General features: G+C 57.3%; 1 protein-coding gene across 1 annotated transcript in view; it reads left to right on the forward strand.

The window, feature by feature from the left end:
• The window catches only part of COL26A1 (collagen type XXVI alpha 1 chain), a 92476-nt gene that overhangs the window by 8477 nt on the left and 63324 nt on the right, over nt 1–20675 (forward strand). The window contains exon 2 of the mRNA XM_089321071.1: nt 15786–15908. Within this exon, the coding sequence (XP_089177197.1) occupies nt 15786–15908 (123 nt within the window). The remainder of the gene's footprint in view (nt 1–15785; nt 15909–20675) is intronic.

Genomic DNA, 20675 nt, shown 5'->3' on the forward strand with positions numbered 1-20675 from the left:
GCTGGACCCTGCCCAAGTGCGCCTGGGGTGGGGGAGGGGAGGGCGAGAGGATTTTCGGGAATGTGTGCACACGGCGCCCCGGGGACCCTGCAGTCCGTCACGTGGAGGTGTGCACATGCCCCCCTCCTCCACCCCCAGTCATCCAGGGGTCCCAGCCTTGCTGTCGTCCAGAAATGAGGCCCGGGGTGCTTTTCTTTGGAGACCTGGAAGAGATCAACTTGGGGCGGCTGTGACACAGGGAGTTAAACCGTCACCTGCACCGGGCAGGTTCGAATCCCCGCTGCTCCAGCTCCCTGCTAATGCGCCTGGGAAAGCAGCAGAAGATGGCCCAAGTGTTTGGACCCCTGCACGCACGTGGGAGACGTGGATGGAGTTCCAGGCTCCTGGCTTTGGCCTGGCCTGGCCCTGGCTGTTGTGGCATTTGGGGATTGAACCAGCACATGGAAGATCTCTCTGTCCCTGTCTCTCTCCCTCTCTCTGTCACTCTGCCTTTCAAATCTTTATTTGTAAATGACAGAGCCCACTGGGCTATGAGCTGGAGTCAGGCCAGGTTAGTTCCGTAATCCTTGTAGACGGGAGGCTTGGGCTCCGTAGTCTCAGGATGGTCTGGGTGTAGGGTGGAGCTGGCCGTGCTTTCGGCTGCCCGGAGCAGCCTTTCCCACGTGCCAGTGGGCCGGAGGAGGAGAAGTGTGGGAGTTGGTCCTTAACAGAGCCTGGAGCTGTCCCCCTAGAGAGGCAGAGAGAGGAGCCCTGCGTACTCAGCCCTGTTCCTCACTGCACCTCAGGTTCTCCATCTGTAAGATGGGGCGATTGTAGCGTTTGTAAGATTGCCCTGGGACGTACATAAGTTAATGTTTGTATGAGAGTGCTTCAAAGTGTTTGTGGAAAAACGGAACTAAAAGGCAAACTTCTTTTGGTGCAGAAAACTTTGAAATCCGTGCATATGACGGGTCCTCCAAAAATTCATGGAAAATATATTTTATGGATTATGATATTTTTGCACCAAATAAATCTGTAATTCCATTTAAGAAACTCCCAATTCACACTTTTAAAATGTATTTTAAAGAGAGAGAGAGAGAAACAGAGACAGAGAAAACTCTTCCATCTGTTGACTCACTCCTCAAATGCCCACGACAGCCAGGGTTGGACCAGACTGAAGCCAGGCGCTCCATCCAGGTCTCCCATGGGGGTGGCGGGGACCCAAGCACTTAAGCCGCCAGCACTGCCTCCCAGGGTGCAGGAAGCTGGGATTTAGCACAGAGCCAGCGCAGAGCCCGGCTGGTGCAGTCGGTAGAGCCCGAGATGCTTAAAACAGAGCCAGAGTTGAACCTGGGCACTGTGATATGGGATGCGGGTGTCCCACGCAGCGTCTTATCTGCAGCCCCGAACTCCCACCCCTCTAAGAACGTCTGAAGAGCCTCTGTAGGGTGCTTAGGACAGCGTCTGGCTGCAGCATTGCAGCCCGGTGGCAGGATGTGCTAACACACAGCCTTGCAAAGCCTGGGGCCACGGGGTCACGGGGAGGGGCTTCACAGGCAAACGTGGCTGCAGCAGAGTCCTTCCTGGGCAGTGTTTTGTCTGGAGGAGGATCTGGACTGTGTTCTCCCGCCCAGCAGATGAGGCCAAATGCGGAGGACTTCCTGGAGGCGTCTCCCTTTGAAGCCGGTCGTGTGGGATCAGCTCAGGGTGCAAGCACTGGCCAGGGTCATTTGCAGGGAGCCAGAGAAAGATAAAGGGGAGGGGGCTGTGGGTTCAGTCTCAGCACGCAGGACTCTGCCCAGGCCTGGGATGACGGGTGAGGACCCATCCCCGCCCCCAAGACGGACCTCAGCTTCTAGGGTCAGCCCCAAGAGTCAGTCCCTCCAGGATGTGACCCGGGAACAGGCTTGAGGCTGGGGTGTTCCCAAGGAGGGTGAGCCCCAGGCAGGCAACAGCCAGGAAACCCCAGGAGCCCCGGAGGGCACAGGAGAGTCTCCCCCCAGCTCCTCCCACCCCGTGTCTCCTGCCGAGGGCCTGGGCGCCTGCAGCCCGCCCCCTCTTTGTGAACATGGTGCCTCATTAGAGAAATGAAGCAAACAGGTAAGAGGAGGCTGATTCCTGGGCTCCAGGAACGTCTCGGGCTGCCTGGACTCTGATGCTGGGAGTCACGTGACTCTGGGCTGCTGCGGGATTTGCCAGCCTTCGCCAGTCTCTCGTTCTGTAGCCGTTAGCTCAGACCCCCACACCCTTCATGCAAGAGCTCTGGGCCTGCCTGGGGAGGCGGCCGGGGTGGCAGGAGAGGCCTGGAGGGAGCTCTGTCCACACCCTGCCTGACTGCTCCTGGCCTGTCTTGGTTTCCTGCTCACCGCCTGTTACCTTTTAACTTCATGTTTATTCCTGCTGCAGGGCCTGCATGTGGGCAACCCACTTAGCGGAGCCCCTCCCGAGCCTCAGGGTGGGAGGCCATCAGGAGGCTGGTGCTAGTGGGATTTCAGTCCCGGTGGTGGTGTCCATTGTCTCTCCAGGGCTGGGGCTGGCCCTGACTCCCCTGCACCTGTTGGTGCGGTTGGGAGGGAGTCACAGGTAGGGCTAGGGCTGAGTGCCTGGGGTACAGTCATACTGTCTGGGACCTTCGGGCCTCTGAGCAAGGGAGCCTTGGGGACTCTTGATTGTCACTGTGTCCCCAGCATCTGCCGATAGAGAGCCACAAATAAATAGATGACAACACTAAGGGGGGGTTCATGCTGGGTGGGTGTCTGCCGGCTGTGGGTGGGTGGACGGCCCAGACATCTGCAAACACAGACTAATCTCTCGGCACTTTTTTTTTTTTTTTAAAGATTCTTAAATAATTTATTTGAGAGGTAGATTTATAGACAGAGAGGTGGAGAGACAGAGAAAGGTCTTCATCCACTGGCTCACTCCCTAAATGGCTGCAATGGCTGGAGCTGAGTCAATCTGAAGCCAGGAGCCAGGAGCTCCTTCCAGGTCTCCCATGCGGATGCAGGGGCCCAAGCACTTGGGCCATCTTCTACTGCTTTCCCAGGCCATAGCAGAGAGCTGGATGGGAAGTAGAGCAGCCAGGACTCGAATTGGCGCCCATATGGGATGCTGGCGTAAGCTTAGTGCGCTACGCCACAACGCCAGTCCCCTCTTGGCACTATCAAGTCGGACAAACTTGGCTCCCTTTCTGGCCATAGGCAAGTTATATTTACTTTGCCTCAGCTTGCTCATCTGTGAAATGGGACTCCTTGCAGCCAGTTCCCGGGGCTGTGGGAGCATCGAATGCACTGTCTTGATCAGGGCTGTGTGTCACCCTGGACTTGGCCTTGCTCTTCGGGGTTGTGTGTCTCCTGGTCTGGTCTGCTTTGTTCCTGTTGTGTGTATTTGCTCTGTCACTGGGCTGCACACCCGTAGGGTCAGGACCCCATCCTAGATGGCTTTGTCTGCTCCGACTGGTACCCCAGGGCTGAGTACCGGGCACACTCAGGATTTAGCTGCAGCCAGACCCCCGGGGCACCCCTGTGTTGACTTCCCAGGCTGCAAACGAGGTTCACGTTACACAGGAGGCAGGAGGCTGCAATTGAGCTCAAACCCGGAGCGCCCCAGCCTGGGGGCTCCTGCCTGACGCTGCGTGAGGACCCAGCCTGTTGCATGAGCAGGGGCCTTGTCAGGGAGCGGCTGGTGCTGCGAGTTGTCTGTCTGCTGGGCTGGCGCTGGGGACAGCTGCACATGGGGACGGCACCTCCACTTCGGAAACAGGATCTGCCCGGGATTAGAAACGGGGCGAGCCATGCCCGTGGGGAGCCGCGAGGAGTGCCGGGAAGTACGTCTGCCCTGCTGCAGGGGGTGGGCAGCCCTGCAGGGTGGATGGGCTCCGGGGCGCCAAGGGTGGCTGAGCAGACCCCCTTCCCGCCTGCCCACCTGCGGGCCAAATGCACCCCTGCGGGGACACAAGCCAACCCTCCTGAGAGCCGCTCTGTTTCCGCTGGACCTGAGACCAATCTGGCCTCTAAGAAGGATGTGAGAAGCTGGGAATGGAAACCAAATGTCGGTGTCAGGTAGACAGAGCTGCGGGAAGCAGGGGCGGCCCGGCTCAGGCTCCTGGGGCCAGCACAGGTGTCCAGGTGAAAGGGGATCCACCTATTTCCTTTTTTAAAAACAGTTAATCCCCCTGTTCTTATTATATTTATTACAGGGAGTCTGGAAAAGTAGAAAGAAATCAATCATTGATTGTGGCATTTTGTAAACATTTTAAAATGCGGTCAGAGATACATAACATCTAGCTTTTTTTTTTAAAAAAAGATTTATTTATTTATTTGAAAGTCAGAGTTACACAGAGAGAGAAGGAGAGGCAGAGAGAGAGAGAAGGAGAGGCAGAGAGAGAGAGAGGTCTTCTATCCGCTGGTTCACTCCCCAATTGGCCTCAATGGCCGGAGCTATGTTGATCCACAGCCTGGAGCCAGGAGCTTCTTCCGGGTCTCCCACGCAGGTGCAGAGGACTTGGGCCATCTTCCACTGCTTTCCCAGGCCACAGCAGAGAGCTGGATCAGAAGTGGAGCAGCCGGGACTCAAACCGGCGCCCACACAGGATGCCGGCACCGCAGGTGGTAGCTTCACCCGATACACCAGAGCACCCCCCCCCCCCCATTTTAAGGATCTATTTTTTTTGTTCCAAAGACAGAGATGGGGGCGGGAGAGATCTTCTGTTTATTGGTTCACTCTCCAAATGGCTGCAATGCCTAGGGCTGGGCTAGGCCAAAGCCAGGAGCCCGGAACCCCATCCAGGTCTCCCACGTGGGTGCAAGGGCCCAGGCACTTGGACCATCTTCTGCTGCCTTCCTGGGCGCATTAGCAGGGAGCTGGATCGGAAGTGGAGCAGCCAAGAGTCAAACCAGCGGCCGTATGGGATGCCGGCACTGCAGGTGGCTACTCCACGATGCCCAGCTCGGGGAATTCTATCTTTAGTCTTTGGGAAGTCAGCGTTTTACCTTCCCACCAGCAGCGCGTCGGCCACCAGTTTCTCCACGCCTTTACCAGTGCTTGTCATCTCCGGTGCTATTTTTTATTTTATTATTTTTCTGTTGGGAGCAGCCAGCCTGCTGGGCGTGAGGTGCTGCCGCATCGTGGTGTTGGGTGCACCTCCCTGCTGATCAGCGGTGCTGGGCGACTTTTCACATCGGTCGTTTGTCCTTGGATCTCTTGGGTGCCTGTTAAGTGCTTTCCCCCTTTAAAATTGTGTGTGTGTGTCTGTGTTTACTGCTGTACAAGCTCCTGCCACGTTCTGGACGCTGGCCTCTTTATCAGACGTAGCGTTTTTCTCCCATGTTTGTGAGCTGCCCAGAAGTTTTAGATACGGATGTCATCCGATTAACTGTGGTTTTCTTCCCTGGTCGGCGCAGTCATCACCAAATCCAATCATAAAATTTCTCTCCATGTTTTCTTCCGTAGAATTGAAGGCTTTTGAGGTTTTACATAGAGGTCTTTTTCTTTTTGGACAGGCAGAGTTAGACAGTGAGAGAGAGAAACAGAGAGTAAGGTTTTCCTTCCGTTGGTTCACCCTCCAAATGGCCGCTACAGCCGGCGCTGTGCCGATCTGAAGCCAGGAGCCAGGTGCTTCCTCCTGGTCTCCCATGCAGGTGCAGGGCCCAAGCACTTGGGCCATCCTCCACTGCACTCCCTGGCCACATCAGAGAGCTGGACTGGAAAGGAGCAACTGGGACTAGAACCCGGCGCCCCATCCGGGACTAGAACCCGGTGTGCCGGCGCTGCAGGCGGAGGATTAGCCTAGTGAGCCGCGGCGCCGGCCGGGGCTGTTTCCTTTTGCCCTTTGCTGTGTGCTTATGCGTTGATCACTTGTGCGGAGTTGAGAGCATGCGTATTAAGGAGGAAGGTCAGTGTATTTAGCCTTGGGGCCTGCCTTTTGCATTGAACACATTTGTCCAGAGGTCTCCAGGGAGGGGCTCTCCATGCCTTCTGGGGATATTTAGTCCTGTGATTTACCAGGGACCATGTTGGCCGCCAGGGCTACACAATGATTTAGAAAGGACCACCACGGAGCGGGCGTCCGGCACAGTGGCTGGGATGCTGCCTGGGGTGCCTGCACGCCACACTGGAACGTGCGGGTTCGAGTTGTGACTCCGCCTCTGATGCCAGCGTCCTGCTAGCGCACACCCTGGGAGGCCGCAGGTGATGGTCCGTGCCGCGGGGCCCCTGGATTGAGCTTCAGGTTCCTGGCTTTGCTGGCTGCAGCCCTGGCTGTTGTGAGCATTTAGGGAGTGAATAAGTGCATGGGGACCCTGCCTCTCAAATAAAAATAAATATATAAATAATGTTTAAAGAAGAGTCCCGGTTGTCAGTCTCACAGAGGAGAATGCATGAACCCACAGGGGTTCTGGAATCACAAAGGTTTGAGCAAAGCCGCACGAGGGGCAGAGGCCGCAGGTGTCAGTGGTGAACGCTACGCAGGAGCAGTCTGTGGGGCTGGTGTTGGGGTGCAGCAGCTAAAGCTACCGCCTACGACACCAGCATCTCATATGGGCACCTGTTCAAGTCCCAGCTGCTCCTGTTCTGTTCTTTTCTTTTCAAGATTATTTATTTATTTGAAAGGCAGAGTTATAGAGAGGCAGAGGGAGAGAGAGAGAGAGAGAGAGAAAGAGAGAGAGAGAGATCATCCATCCGCTGGTTCACTCCCCAGATGGCAGCAACAGCCAGAGCTGCGCTGATCTAAAGCCAGGAGCCAGGAGCTTCTTCCCGGTCTCCCACATGAGTGCAGGGGTCCAAGGACTTGGGCCATCTTCTACTGCTTTCCCAGGCCACAGCAGAGAGCTGGATTGGAAGTGGAAAAGCCAGGTCTCAAACTGGCGCCCATATGGGATGCCGGCACTGCAGGCTGTGGCTTTACCCACTGCGCCACAGTGCCAGCCCCAAGGGGGATGATCCTTAGCCCTCTCCTTTGTCCTCCAGTTTCGCAGCGTTGTTCCCTGAGCTGTCTGCTGCGGTCTGGACTGGCCGAGGGTGAGACCAACAATTTTGGATTCTCCCTCACGGAGGTTCTGAAGATTTACTGTGCCTCAAGCCTCCCCGTGGTGTCGGACCCTCATTCCACTGTTTCTTGTTTACGCTCTCATGGTGATGGAGCAGACCCTCCAGTAGCTTTCTAAGAAAGGGGGGAGTGTGCAGGAATCCGGGACTTGAATTCATACCATCTGTTAGCTTCTGGTTCTTAAGAATCCCCCAACTTCGCAATACACTAAATAATATGTACTTTTCACTTGATATTTCTTTTTTCTTAGATTTATTTTATTTATTTGAAAGAGTTACAGAGAGAGGTAGAGACAGAGAGAGAGAGAGAGGTCTTCCATCTGCTGGTTCACTCCCCAGATAGCCGCAATGGCTGGAGCTGCACTGACCTGAAGCCAGGAACCAGGAGCCAGGAGCTTCTTCAAGGTCTCCCACAGGGGTGCAGGGGCCCAAGGACTTGGGCCGTCTTCCACTGCTTTCCCAGGCCATAGCAGAGAACTGGATGGGAAGTGGAGCAGCCGGGACTAGAACCGGCACCCATATGGGATGCCGGCGCTTCAGGCCAGGGCTTTAACCCGCTGCACCACAGTGCTGGTCCCATCACTTGATATTTCAACCAGCATTGTTAGTTGTGCTAACTCAGGAAGGGTTGCATGAACAAGACCTCGGGAGGGGAAGAGAAGGGAGACCACCTGGGAAGATGGAGAGAGGGGGCTTTCTCCCCACCCCTGAGTGTAGGGAGTTCAGGTTCACATGCACTGTGGACCTACTGGGTGCTGTGAACTGCAGGGTGGCCAGAGGCAGCTGCCCCGTGCTGTAGGAGCTCCCCCGGGTCAGACGTGCACCAGGAGCAATGCCTCACAGCATCTGGGCTGCAAACCTCAGCGCAGCCATGGGTGCACATAAAAGTGCACACGGGAGTGCGAGCTTGGTCCAAAGTCTCCTGGGAAACTGAGACTGCGGCCTCTCCTCTGGAGCAGGTCCGGCCGCAGTGGGGAGGTCCTGGCTGTACCGTCTTCCGCCAGGGCAGCTCTCCAGAGCCGCTTTGACAAAGCCACAGAGGCCACCAGCTTTAGCGGGGTGGGGGCGGGAATCCCTTTGAAGTGGGAGTGGGTGGAAAGGGGAGGCTGCTCCGGAAATGTCTCAGGAGGGCGGTCTCGGGGATCAGGAACCGCTCCTCTGCTGGCCGAGTCCCTCCCTCCTCCCCCAGTGGCTTCCCGGCTGCACCAGGAGCCAGGTTCCCAGCCTCGGGTCTCCTCTCTGCCCCTGCCCTTTGCCCCTGCCCGACCTGCTAACGGAAGCCTCTGTCCTGAGGCCGGCAGGAGGCCTGGCTCTGCAGACAGCAGCCTGCTGGGGGGACGGAGCCGGGGCGGATGTGAGCGCACGCACACGCAGGCGTGCCCTGGTTGGCAACAGTTTGTGTGTGCCCGTGAGTGGAGGGAGTCGGTTACCCCCTTTGAGCTGGGGTTGCTGGGGGATTCTGGTTCTCGTTAATGCTCCCTAAGGGTTTTGTCTGAGCCGTGAATTCGTCCTGGCTGCACGGAGTGGCCAGGTAGCCACAGCAAGGGATTGGAACGGCCACTGGATCCAAGATGACTGCTGTGGCTCCCAGGGTGGGCAGGGCCACACTGAGACAGGGAGAAGCAGGCGAGGCAGGGCAAGCAGGCATCGGACTGGCCGCCTTGAGCCTTGCACCAGGTTCCGGGGTGCAGGGGGTGTCCCTAGTCCGTCGGGCATCTGGCCTGCAGGGAGTAGGGCAGGTGGATGTTGGCTTGAAAGTGCCTGGCAAAGGAGGGGGTTGGGCTGTGGGCTCTGGGTTGATGAGTTTGGGAGTCAGAGGTGATGAGGGAGGCGGGAGACCCCAGGCAGATGTCCCTAGAACAAGACGAGTCTGGCCTGCTTTGCTAGGGCTGACATAAGCCAGGAGCAAGGGGGACACACAGGGTCCCGTGTGGACCTGGCTTTGAGTGTTGCTGACTTGGAAGCAAGCTTAGATGCAGATCTGGGCCAGTGGAGCGGCCACTACTTAGCCAGGGTGAACCCACATGGACCTCAGACAGGTGGGGGGTGGGTGTGCTTCTGCTACACACAATTTAAGGATTGCCTCTTTTAAATCTATGATAGATTATACGTTTCCTTTTTCTTTCTTTTTTCTCTTAAAGATTTACTTATTTATTTGTAAAGCAGAGCTAGAGGGAGAGATCTTCCATCTGCTGGTTCACTCCCCCAAATGCCTGTGACAGCCAGGGCTGGGCCAGGCAGAAGCCAGGAGCCTGGAACTCCATCCTGGTCTCCCACGTGGGTGCAGGGGCCCAAGCACTTGGGCCTTGTTCTGCCACTTTCCCAGGCGGGATCTGGATTGGAAGTGGGACGGCGGCAGGTGGCTGTTTAACCCACTGTGCCACAACACTTTCTAATCTCTAAGTTGGTGGTATTGTTAAAGTAGCAGAGGGAAACTGGCAGAGCGGGGCCTCTCTCTGGGGCATTCCCTTCATCTGTAGAATGGGTGCAGTGTCCTGGTCCTGACTTGCAGGATCAAGCAGCCAGGGACCTTGGGGGCTGCTTGGCTGTTGCTGGAAGGTTTTTTTTTTTTTTTTTTTTTGACAGGCAGAGTGGACAGTGAGAGAGAGAGAAAGGTCTTCCTTTGCCATTGGTTCACCCTCCAATGGCCGCCGCAGCCAGTGCACCATGCTGATCCGAAGCCAGGAACCAGGTGCTTCTCCTGGTCTCCATGGGGTGCAGAGCCCAAGCACTTGGGCCATCCTCCACTGCACTCCTGGGCCACAGCAGAGAGCTGGCCTGGAAGAGGGGCAACCGGGACAGAATCCGGCGCCCCGACCGGGACTAGAACCCGGTGTGCCGGCGCCGCAGGCGGAGGATTAGCCTGTTGAGCCGCAGCGCCGGCCTGGAAGGTTCTGTCCCTGCAGAGCAGCTTGGTGGTCTCGCTGTCACAGGGCTCCCAGCGTCCTGCTGTGAGGTCCTGGGGTGGTGGGGACACCGTGGGGGGTAGAGAACATTACCTCCAGGAATTCTAACCCCACGTCTGATTAAAAGAAATCCTTCTAAAAGGAGAACGGCCAGGCACCGCGTTTCAGCCTTTTCATGTGTGATGTTTGGGGCGGCCTGGTTCAGAGCACTCCGCAGCTCACGACGGATCTAATTTTTTCTGTTTTTGATCCCCTGGCGAAACCCACAGACAAGTGGCACCACATCAGGCAGCTGCGCTCTGTCCTGGGATGGCCCTGGCTCCGGAAGACGCTCCGGGGGAACCCACGGCGGCGGTGGCGGCGGCAGGGTCCCTGGGGTGGAAAGCCCTTTAATCAGCGTTGGGAGCAGGGCTCGCCCCAGGCTGGGGGTGGGAGCTGCCATCCCCACCCCCACCCCCCGCGGCGTCCGGGCCTTTCTTGTGGTCGACCCCCGTGATGTCTGCAGGGAAAGGTGAAGGGACGGTGGGTGCTGCCACCTTGCACTGCCGGCACATCTGCCTTTAATCACCGGGGAGAACAAAGAGACCCCGGCAGGCAGCTCCGATTTCTCCAGTGGGCTGCGGCCAGGCCGCTGGGCGGGAAGCCGGGGGTGTCAGTGGGCTCGTGGGGGCAGCTGGAGAAAACCTTCTGGAACCTGGCTCAGGTGGGGCCGGCCCAGCTCAGCCTGGGGGGTGGGCAGGGCCCATGTTTCTGAAGGAACACAGAGAGCAGGCAGGGTTGGGTCCCAGGGCACCCCCGGCTGGGGGCAGCCCTGAGTGGGCTCAGTCCCTCCTGGGCCCCCGCCCATGCCACCTTCTTCATTCTTTTTTTCAATAACCTTGCTTTAATTTATTTTAGCAGTGTTTCCTTAAACGATTTATTTCAGAATAGTTTTAAATTTACAAAACAAAGGTTGGGAACCAGTACAAAGAGTTGCATATACCTCATGTCCAGTTTCCCGTTTTTTTTAAAAAGATTTATTTATGGCTGGCGCCGTGGCTCACTAGGCTAATCCTCCGCCTGCAGCACCGGCACACCGGGTTCTAGTCCCGGTTGGGGTGCTGGATTCTGTCCTGGTTGCTCCTCTTCCAGGCCAGCTCTCTGCTGTGGCCAGGAGTGCAGTGGAGGATGGCCCAAGTACTTGGGCCCTGCACCTGCAGGGGAGACCAGGAGAAGCACCTGGCTCCTGGCTTTGGATCAGCGCAGTGCACCGGCCGTGGCTGCCATTGGAGGGTGAACCAACGGCAAAGGGAGACCTTTCTCTCTGTCTCTCTCTCTCTCACTGGCCACTCTGCCTGTCAAAAAAAAAAAAAAAAAAAGATTTATTTATTTATTTGAAGGGCAGAGTTACAGAGAGGTAGATGCAGAGAGAGAGGTCTCCAAATCTCTGGTTCATTCCCAAAAGCCAGGAGCTTCTTCCAGGTCCCCCGTGTGGGTTCAGGGGCCCAAGCTCTGGGCCATCTTCGACTGCTGCAGCGCAGACCCCCTCCATATACAGTTTTAAGAGCTAAGATGGGGCTGGCGGCATGGCGCAGTAGGTTAATCCTCTGCCTGTGGCGCTGGCATCCCATATGGGCGCCGGCTCTAGTCCCGGCTGCTCCTTTTCCAGTCCAGCTCTCTGCTGTGGCCTGGGAAAGCAGTAGAAGATGGCCCAAGTCCTTGGGCCCCTGCACCTGTGTGGGAGACCAGTAAGAAACACCTGGCACGTGGCTTCAGATCTGCGCAGCTCTGGCCATTGCAGCCAGACCCTTCTCTCTGTCTCTCCCTCTCACTGTCTGTAGCTCTACCTCTCAAATGAATAAATAAATAAAAATTCCACCCAAAAATAAAGAGCTTAAAGATCCTTCCCACCCTTTCTTCTCCTTCCTGTTTTCCTTCTAATTTTGACAATGACACGCTTTCAATTCACTTTGTAAGCACAAGCTTAACCGTCCACTAGATACAGAATTTGAGAAGTAGTAAGTGGAAAAGCCACTGTTGCTCAGGGGAACAGACCAGAGCTATAAACAAATGGTCACATCTCAGAATGTCCGTTTTGCTCCTACAAATTGTGTTTCTTTGGTACTCCGTGTATTAGTTACCCAGACCAGGGAAAACATGTGACGTGGCTTATTTCGCCAAGCGTGATGATCTCCGATTGCAGGCATTTGATGTGAAAAACAGGATCTCATTGTTTTTAGGACTGAGTAGTATTCCACTGGTCACATACACCACGTTTTCTTTATCCAGTCGTTGGTTGATGGACATCCGGGTTGGTTCCAGATCTCAGCTACTGAGTTGAGCAGCTCATGTGTGCTGTCAGTTACGTGTGCCCCTTGCTAGCCCTGGGCCGGGGGCAGGGGAGACGGGAAGCCAGGGTGTCGCCCCCCAGGACACTGCTTGTGTGTTCCATCTGTGTCCCTCTGGCTGGACGCCGTACCCACCCAAGTCCCGGCCTTGGGGACAACTTTGCGGACCTGGGAGGCCACCTGTTGTCCAGCGAGGGTGGAGGGGCAAGGCTTTCCCTGGTTCCTGGAGACCTGGGGGCAGGGAAGCCTGGCCCTGGAGGGATGGATGGGACGAACATGCCGTGGGCTCGGCTGTCTGCTCTGTGTGACGGCACGTGATGGTTTCCCCCAGCTCCAGGTCTGCTGCCGGGGAGGGGGGGCGGGTGAGGAGGAGGAAGGGGAGGAGGCGGAGGCAGCGTTGTGGTGCAGTGGGCTTAGCCCATACTGGAGCACTTGTTGCTTTGCTTCTGATCCGGGTCCTGCTGATGCACCTGGAAGATGGCGGGCGGAAGTGCTTGGTGCCCTTCCGCCTACATGGGAGACCCGGATGGAGTTCCTGGCTCCTGGCTTTGGCCTGGCCCAGCTCCGGCCATTGAGGCCATTCAGGGAACCAGCGGATTTCTCTCTCTTTCTCTGTTTCTCCCTCTCTTTGTCACTGTGCCTTTCAAATAAATAAATAAATAAAAAATCCTAGGAAAAAAAAAGCAAAACAAAAGGAAGAGGAGGCTGGGGGAAGAGGAAGAGGAGGAGGAGGAGCCCAAGAGTGGGATGGGTCCAGCGCGGGGTCACACAGTGATGCCCGGGCTCCAAGCCCACTCTTTGTCTCTGGACGCAGTGTGATTACTTCCTGTTTCTGCCCCTACCTGCTGGGGCTTTGATGAGCTGCCAACCCTCACTGCCTCTGGGAGGCAGGAAGAGCAGGCCTTGGGGACGCGCTGTGTCCGCCCATCTGGATTCCCTGGTGCCCGGGGAATCAAGGTACTGGGGTTGAGACTCCGGGGCCAGCTGCTGGCCGTGTGCCACAGGCCACCGCACATTTACACCCGGGGAGCAATGGACCAGTGGGGCTGTGCTGCCTGGAGGCCCCAGGGCTGGGGTCCATGCCATCCCCATCCCCACAGTGGCAGCGGCTGGATATCCAATGTCAAAGTCCACAGCCAGCCCTGGAGCAGCCGCATTCCACAGATTCTTATCAGCCCCCCCAACCCCCCACCCCCTTTCTGGATTGAGCATTGGGAACCAGTCTCCCTGTTGATTGCCGGAGGAAGAGAGGAAATTGGAAACAGGAGCCCTGGCTTTGCTCCCGGCTCTGTCACCAGCTCGCTGTGCCACCTCGGGCCCTTCCTCCCCTTCTCTGGCCCTCGGTGCTCTCCTCTGCGACACGGGGCTGGGGCATGATTCCCAGGACCAAGATTCCCAGGACCCTGTGGGGTACAAAGTCTTTGGAATTCTCCCTCCAAGTCCACAGGAAACCTGAACACAGCGCAGCTCCCCGCCTCCCAGGACGGGAGATGCTCTCGGCTCAGCTCCAGCCCCAGGAGCTTTGAAGGGCTGCTCCTTCTTTCTAAACAATTTGTTATGAAAACATTTATATATTTTCATTTATTAGGGGGGGCAGATCGTCCATCAGATGATTCACTCTCCAGATGCCCACAAGAGCCATGGTTGGACCAGACTGAAGCCAGGAGCCCCATGGGTGCAGGGACCCAAGCACTTGGGCCATCATCTTCTACCTTCCCCGGCGTATTAGCAGGGAGAGGGATTGGAAGTGGTGCAGCCGGGACTTGAACTGGTGATCACATGGGTGTTGCAGGCGGCGGCTTTGCCTGCTGTGCCATGACGCTGACCCTATAGGGATACTTTGTCAGGGAGGTGGTGAGCTGGTCCATGGAGTGGCTCAGTTTGTACCCAGTGCTCCAGCATGGCAGATAGACTGAGGAGAAGTCCTCTTGAGCTGTCCTTGGATGCGCCTGGGGTTCAGCTTCCAGCCCTGCTCCCCTGTCCTGGCACCAGCAGGTGCTCTGGGAACCCCGTTCTGTCCAGGTTCCCTTCTCACTGAAACACTTTTACTTCTTTCACTTCTTTGCCAATAAGGTGAGTCCCCAAGATCCTCCTGCATCTCTCTCTCTCTTTTTTATATTAAAGTTGCTTTACTCATGGTTATTTCTTCGAAACACAGAACAATGACGAGAAGGAGGAGAGAGAGAGAAAGAGAGCGAGTGAGTTTCCATCTGCTGGTTCACTCCTCACATGGCTGTATCAGCCAGGGCTGGGCCAGGCAAAGCCAGGAGCCTGGAACTCCATCCAGATCTCCCACGTGGGTGCAGGGGCCCAAGCACTTGGGCCGACTTCTGCTGTTTTCCCAGGCGCATTAGCAGGAAGCTGGATTGGAAAGTGGAGCAGCCAGGACTCAAATGGCAGTCTAACAGGCTGCTAGCATTGCCAGCGGTGGCTTAATTAACCTGCTGAGCCACAATGCTCAATGGCTCTCTTTACCTTCTGCCCCTACCCAGTGTGAACCCTGCCCCTGCCCACTCCTTCCAGGACGGGACACCCATGACAGCTGCCGTGGGCAGCTCAGTGCACCCACGGCCAGCTCTGCCTGGGAGCAGGTGCCTCTTCGGCTGAGCAGCAGTCTGCCTCCCGGCAGCCTTATGGGCTGACCCCACTGCTGGCTCACACGGGGGCCACGTGAGAGGTCTGACCCCAGGGTAGGGAGCTGGGACTCCATCCATGACCTCATTCGCTTCTGCTCAATAGATTGGCAGACCCATGTCCTGCTGGGGAGGGCTGATCTGACCCAAGGGGCGGTCTTTGTTTCCTGTTGCTATAACTGCCTGCCCGCTTCCTAAAGGATAAAGAGGTATTCAGCTCAGGGTCCTCGCGGCTGGGAGGTTCACGGCCGAGGGGCCGCGTGATGGGGGGCGCTTCTTGCTGGCGGGACTCTGCAGGGCCTGGGGTGATGCAGGGTGTCAGCGGGTGTCACCCGCTGACAGGTGACAGGACCAAAGTGGCTGCAGCCATAGCTCGTTAACGGGATAATCTATAAGTGGATGGATGCGCTCACCAGAGCAGAGCCGTCCTGATCCAAAGGTCCCTCCTGGAGACACCACCGAGAATGGGGATGAAGTTTCTAACACACAAACTTGGAGTTCACGCTCAAACCAGAGCCGGGCTCGCTCACAGCACCCCCCACCCCCCGCCCCCCGCCATGGTCAGGTTCACTGCTCTGAGGCTGGCCTCGGTCCCCTCCCAGCTCGGTCGTCTCCTGCTGGGGGCCACAGCTCTCTCCCCCAGGACACTGGCTGTCGGTTTGCCGTTTTTCCTCCTGGGGCTGGTGGCAGATGCCAGACGAGTCCCGTGGAAGCAGAGCCTGAGACGGAATCTAGCACGGGGGTGCCAGGGACAGGGACGGCTTTCAAGACGCTGCCTGTGGCTGGAAGTGGGTGGAAGCAGGAGAGGGCAGGGGGAGGAGGTGAGCTTGGGCTGAGCCATGCCTGGGCCAGACCGAAGCCCTGCGCCTCTGCTGACCTGGCTGTTGCTGTCCCCACAGGCACTGGTGCCATCACACGGTGACGCGGACCGTGTCCTGCCAGGTGCAGAATGGCTCGGAGACGGTGGTGCAGCGCGTGTACCAGGGCTGCCGCTGGCCGGGGCCCTGCGCCAGCCTCGTGAGGTAACGGCCGCGCGTGGGCTGCCTGCTCTGCCCCACCCGCTGTGTCCCTGCACAGCGCCGGGGGAGGCCGGGCTGGAGCCCGGAGATGAGGGTTGTGTACAGGCTTATGGCACACCTGCTGTGTACAGGATGTAGGGGCTATGTGTGTGCCCAAGGAAGAGAGGGACCTGCCCCCACTGAGGGGGATCCCCACAGGCTGGGGCCGGGGGTTGGACCACCCCAGACAAGGTGGGCTAGTGGACCGGGTGGGTGCGGAAGGGCCCAGTGGGGCTCAAGAGGGAACCAGCAGCCTGTGGGGCTGCAGAACCAAATGTGCGGCTGGGATGCTCTGGGAAACCGAGCCACCCTCCTACCGGCCCCACCCTTCTCGTTAGCCCCACCTGCCACAAGCCCCATCCCGACTTTTCACCAGCCGCCCCCCACCGCTAGCTCTGTCCTGAGCCACAAGCCCTGCCCCTATCCTATCGCTAGCCCCACCCCCACAAGCCCCTCCCCATCTTTCCTAGCAACTCCGTCCTGATTCACTCTCGCTAGCCCCGCCCTGCCCCCACCCCTGTCATCAGCTCCACGTCTGCCACCCTGCCCCGGCCCCGCCCCTCTCGCTGTCCTGGACCCCGCCACATGCCAAGAGCGCGCTGGTGTCTCCAAACTGACACACAGCATCAACCGTGGCTGGGCCATCTCAGGCTTGGCTGCACTTTCATTGCCAGAGACCAGCGTGCACCCAGCAGCCCCGGCCCGTGCTCCTGTCCCCTGCAGGGCTGGGCCAGCCCGTCCTAGGCAGAAATGAGTGGGCCCACAGGTGTGGGGTACTTTTTTTTTTTTTTTTGACAGGCAGAGTGGACAGTGAGAGAGAGAGACAGAGAGAAAGGTCTTCCTTTGCCGTTGGTTCACCCTCCAATGGCCGCTGCGGCCGGCTGGCTGCGGCCGGCGCACCGCGCTGATCCAATGGCAGGAGCCAGGTGCTTCTCCTGGTCTCCCATGGGGTGCAGGGCCCAAGCACTTGGGCCATCCTCCACTGCACTCCCTGGCCACAGCAGAGAGCTGGCCTGGAAGAGGGGCAACCGGGACAGAATCCGACGCCCCAACCGGGACTAGAACCCGGTCTGCCAGTGCCACAAGGTGGAGGATTAGCCTAGTAAGCCGCCATGGGGTACTTTTAACAGCTGCGTAGTGCTCCATTGTGAGAAGGTACTATCTGTTTCCCACATCCTGACTAATGGGTATTTAAGTGGCTTCCTAGTTTTTGCCATTACAGATTATGCTTCAGTGAGCGGCATGCCTGCACAACGTTACATGTGTCACACGTATGCATATTTGTGTATATGTATGTTATGTGTGTATATGCACAGGAAGTGCTCATGTGTGTGTGTACACACATATATATACACACACGAGGGTATTCAAGATGTTCACGGGAAATGGAATTAGAAGTAGGAATATATTTTGGTTGTAAGCATTTTTAAACGACCTGTCCATATATTTTTTTTTTTTTTTGACAGGCAGAGTTAGACAATCAGAGAGAGACAAAGAGAAAGGTCTTCCTTCCATTGGTTCACCCTCCAAATGGCCGCTACAGCTGGTGCGCTGTGCCAATCTGAAGCCAAGAGCCAGGCGCTTCCTCCTGGTCTCCCATGGGGTGCAGGGCCCAAGCACTTGGGCCATCCTCCACTGCACTCCCAGGCCACAGCAGAGAGCTGGCCTGGAAGAGGGGCAACCGGGACAGAATCCGGCGCCCCGACCGGGACTAGAACCCGGTGTGCTGGCGCTGCAGGCGGAGGATTAGCCTAGTGAACAGCGGCACCAGCTGACCTGTCCATATTTTTTAAGTGATACACATATTCCATGTACCCTGGAAAAAAAATTTGCCAACGAGATTTTTTTTTTTTTTGCACCCAAATAACTTCATAGTTAAAGAATAATTTCTTTGCAGAGTGAGAGGCAGAAAGGTGGACAGCTAAGTAGAAGAGCTCTCGTCTGCAAATTCACAGTAGCCAGGGCTGGGCCAGGCCGAATGCAGTGTGGGTCTCTCCTGTGGGTGGTGGGGATCCGCTGCCTCCAGGAAGCTGGAATCAGGGCGGGAGGCGGGACTGGAACCCGGGCACTCGGATATAGGATGCTGCTGCCCCAAGCAGTATCCCAGCTGCTAGGTCAAATGTCCCCAAGGCTGAGGCTGGGCCGGGAGCCGGTATCCCATGGGGGTGGCATGAGCCCAATCCCTTGAACCCTCACTGCTGCCTTGCAGGGTGCACGTTAACAGGGACTGGAGTCAGGAGCTGGAATAGGGACTTGAACCCAGGCTTCAGTGTGGGAATGCAGGCATTTTTAAAAAAATATTTTATTTGTTTATTTGAAAGGCAGCATTACAGACAGAGAAGGAGAGACACAGAGAGAGGTCTTTCATCCACTGGTTCACTCCCCAGATGGCTGCAATGGCCAGAGGTGGGTGGATCTGAAGCCAGGGGCCACAAGCTTCTTCAGGGTCTCCCACGTGGGTGCAGGGGCCCAGGCACTTGGGCCATCTTCTACTGCTTTCCCAGGCCACAGCAGAGAGCTGGATGGGACGTGGAGCAGCTGGGACTCGATCCGGCGCCCAATGGGATGCCGGCGCTGCAGGCGGTGACTTTACCCACTACGCCACCGCACTGGCCCTGACATTCTTTTACTTTTCCTTTTTAAAAGAGTCTTTGAGGGAAAGCTTAATTGTTTATTTATTTTAAAAGATTTATTTATTTATTTGAGAGGCAGAGTTACAGATAGTGAGAGAGAGAGTAATGGCTGCGACAGCCAGAGCTGGGCTGATCCGAAACCAAGAGCCAGGAGCTTCTTCCAGGTCTCCCATGCAGGTGCAGGGGCTCAAGTTAGGCCATCTTCCATTGCTTTCCCAGGCCTTCAACAGGGAGCTGGACTGTAAGTGGAGCAGCCGGGACTTGAACCGGCGCCCACGTGGGATGCAGGCACTGCAGGCGGATGTGCAACCCACTGTGCGCTTTTTCTTATCAGTCACTCATAAATGAGTTGGGGTCGGGGAGCAGCCACTCTGGCTGCTGGCTGGGCAGGTTGCACAGCTGGCACCTGCGTCCCTAGGTGGCCTGCAGTTCCGTGTGCTTTTCTTGTCTCCGGTCCCTGTTCTGCAGGCTTCTCCTATACAAGGCATGTCACTCACAGCACCCCCCTCTGGTCTCTCCTTGGCTTCAGTCTCCACCAGCCCCTGTGTGTGTACCATGATGTTCTCCAGTGGCACAGAGGGGCGGCGGCAGCTCCAGACATCACACAACAGGGTCCTGGGAAAGGAAGAAGTTCTCTCTTATCAGAGAGAAGGAGAGAGGAAGAGAGTGGGAGAGAGGGAGAGAGAGAGAAAGGGGGGGGGAGAGAGAGGGAAAGTGGGAGAGAGAGAGAAGGAGAGGGAGAGAGTGGGAGAAAAGGAGAGAGGAAGAGAGGGAGGGGGGAGAGAGAGAGGGAGAGAGGGAGAGAGAGGAAGAGAGAGAGAGAGGGAGGGAGGGAGAGGGAGAAAGAGGGGGGAGAGAGAGGGAGACAGAGGAAGAGAGAGAGGGAGAGAGAGAGAGGGAGAGAGAGAGAGAGGGAGAGAGAGAGAGAGGGAGAGAGGGGGAGAGGGAGGGAGAGAGAGGGAGAGAGAGGGAGAGAGAGAGAGGGAGGGAGAGAGAGAGGGAGAGAGAGAGGAAGAGAGAGGGAGAGAGAGGGGGGGAGAGGGAGGGAGAGAGAGAGGGAGAGAGAGAGGGAGGGAGAGGGAGAGAGAGGGGGGGAGAGGGAGGGAGAGAGAGAGGGAGAGAGAGAGGGAGGGAGAGGGAGAGAGAGAGGGAGGGAGGGAGAGAGGGAAGGAGAGAGTGGCAGTCTTTTCCAGAGCCCTCAGCAGACTTCCTGAGCGTCTCATGGGCCAGGATCTGTCCTCCGTGCCTCAGTTTCCCCAGCTGTAAGATGCATTGAAGGCTGCGGTGTGGGCTGCAGTGGAGGGGCTCCCGCGGGCGGTCCCCTGAGCCCAGCGGGGCCGGAGCTTGTGGTCCCAGCCCCTCCGCGTGTCTGAGTCAGTAGCGCTCGGGTTTCTGGTCGCCTCCCCCTCTCCCGAAGCTGTGTGCGGCCCCATTTTGGTTGCCTTCGCGCTCCTTTGAAGCCCCTGGCTGCTTTCAAGTGTGTGTGTGTGTGTGTGTGTGTGTGTGCACACAGCTCCCGTGGGAAAACAGGCTGGGGCGGGAGCCTGGGGTGGCACGGCCCTCAGCCGCCTCCCCCACCCCATCTCGCTTTTGTCCCCTTTCCCACTGGGGCTGTCTCCAGGGCCTAGCGTCACCAAGACTTCCCGACCCCTGCCAGACAGAACGTGGAGTCCTTCAGTTATGTTCTTCCAGAATCTTCTGCCCGCCCAGCGTAAGCAGCTGTCTGCCTGTCCATCCGTCCATCCGTCCTGCTGCTCTGAGCCCCTGCGGAGCAGGCCCTGTCCTGTGACTGTGACAGCCCCTTGCTGCTTTGCCGAGAAGTACCTGGAAAAAAATGACCATGACCTTGGCAAACTTTTACCTGTCCGCCTCCTGTGCCCACTCCCCCGGCCTCTTGATCCCTTTAGTTACTGCAAGGGCAGCGTCCTGGTGGGGAGTCCGGAAGAATCTGGCTGTGATTGGTTGGGGCCGTCAACGCAGGGGCTGGCCTTGTGGTGCAGCAGGTTAAGCCACCACCTGCCGTCCCCAGCATCTCCCATCAGAGTCCTGGTTCAAGTCCCAGCTGCTCCATTTCCCATCCAGCTTCCTGCTAATGTGC

This window comes from Oryctolagus cuniculus, chromosome 19 (genome assembly GCF_051225735.1).
Source record: "Oryctolagus cuniculus isolate XC-2025 breed Fujian yellow rabbit chromosome 19, ASM5122573v1, whole genome shotgun sequence".
In the NCBI taxonomy this organism is placed as follows: Eukaryota; Metazoa; Chordata; class Mammalia; order Lagomorpha; family Leporidae; genus Oryctolagus; species Oryctolagus cuniculus.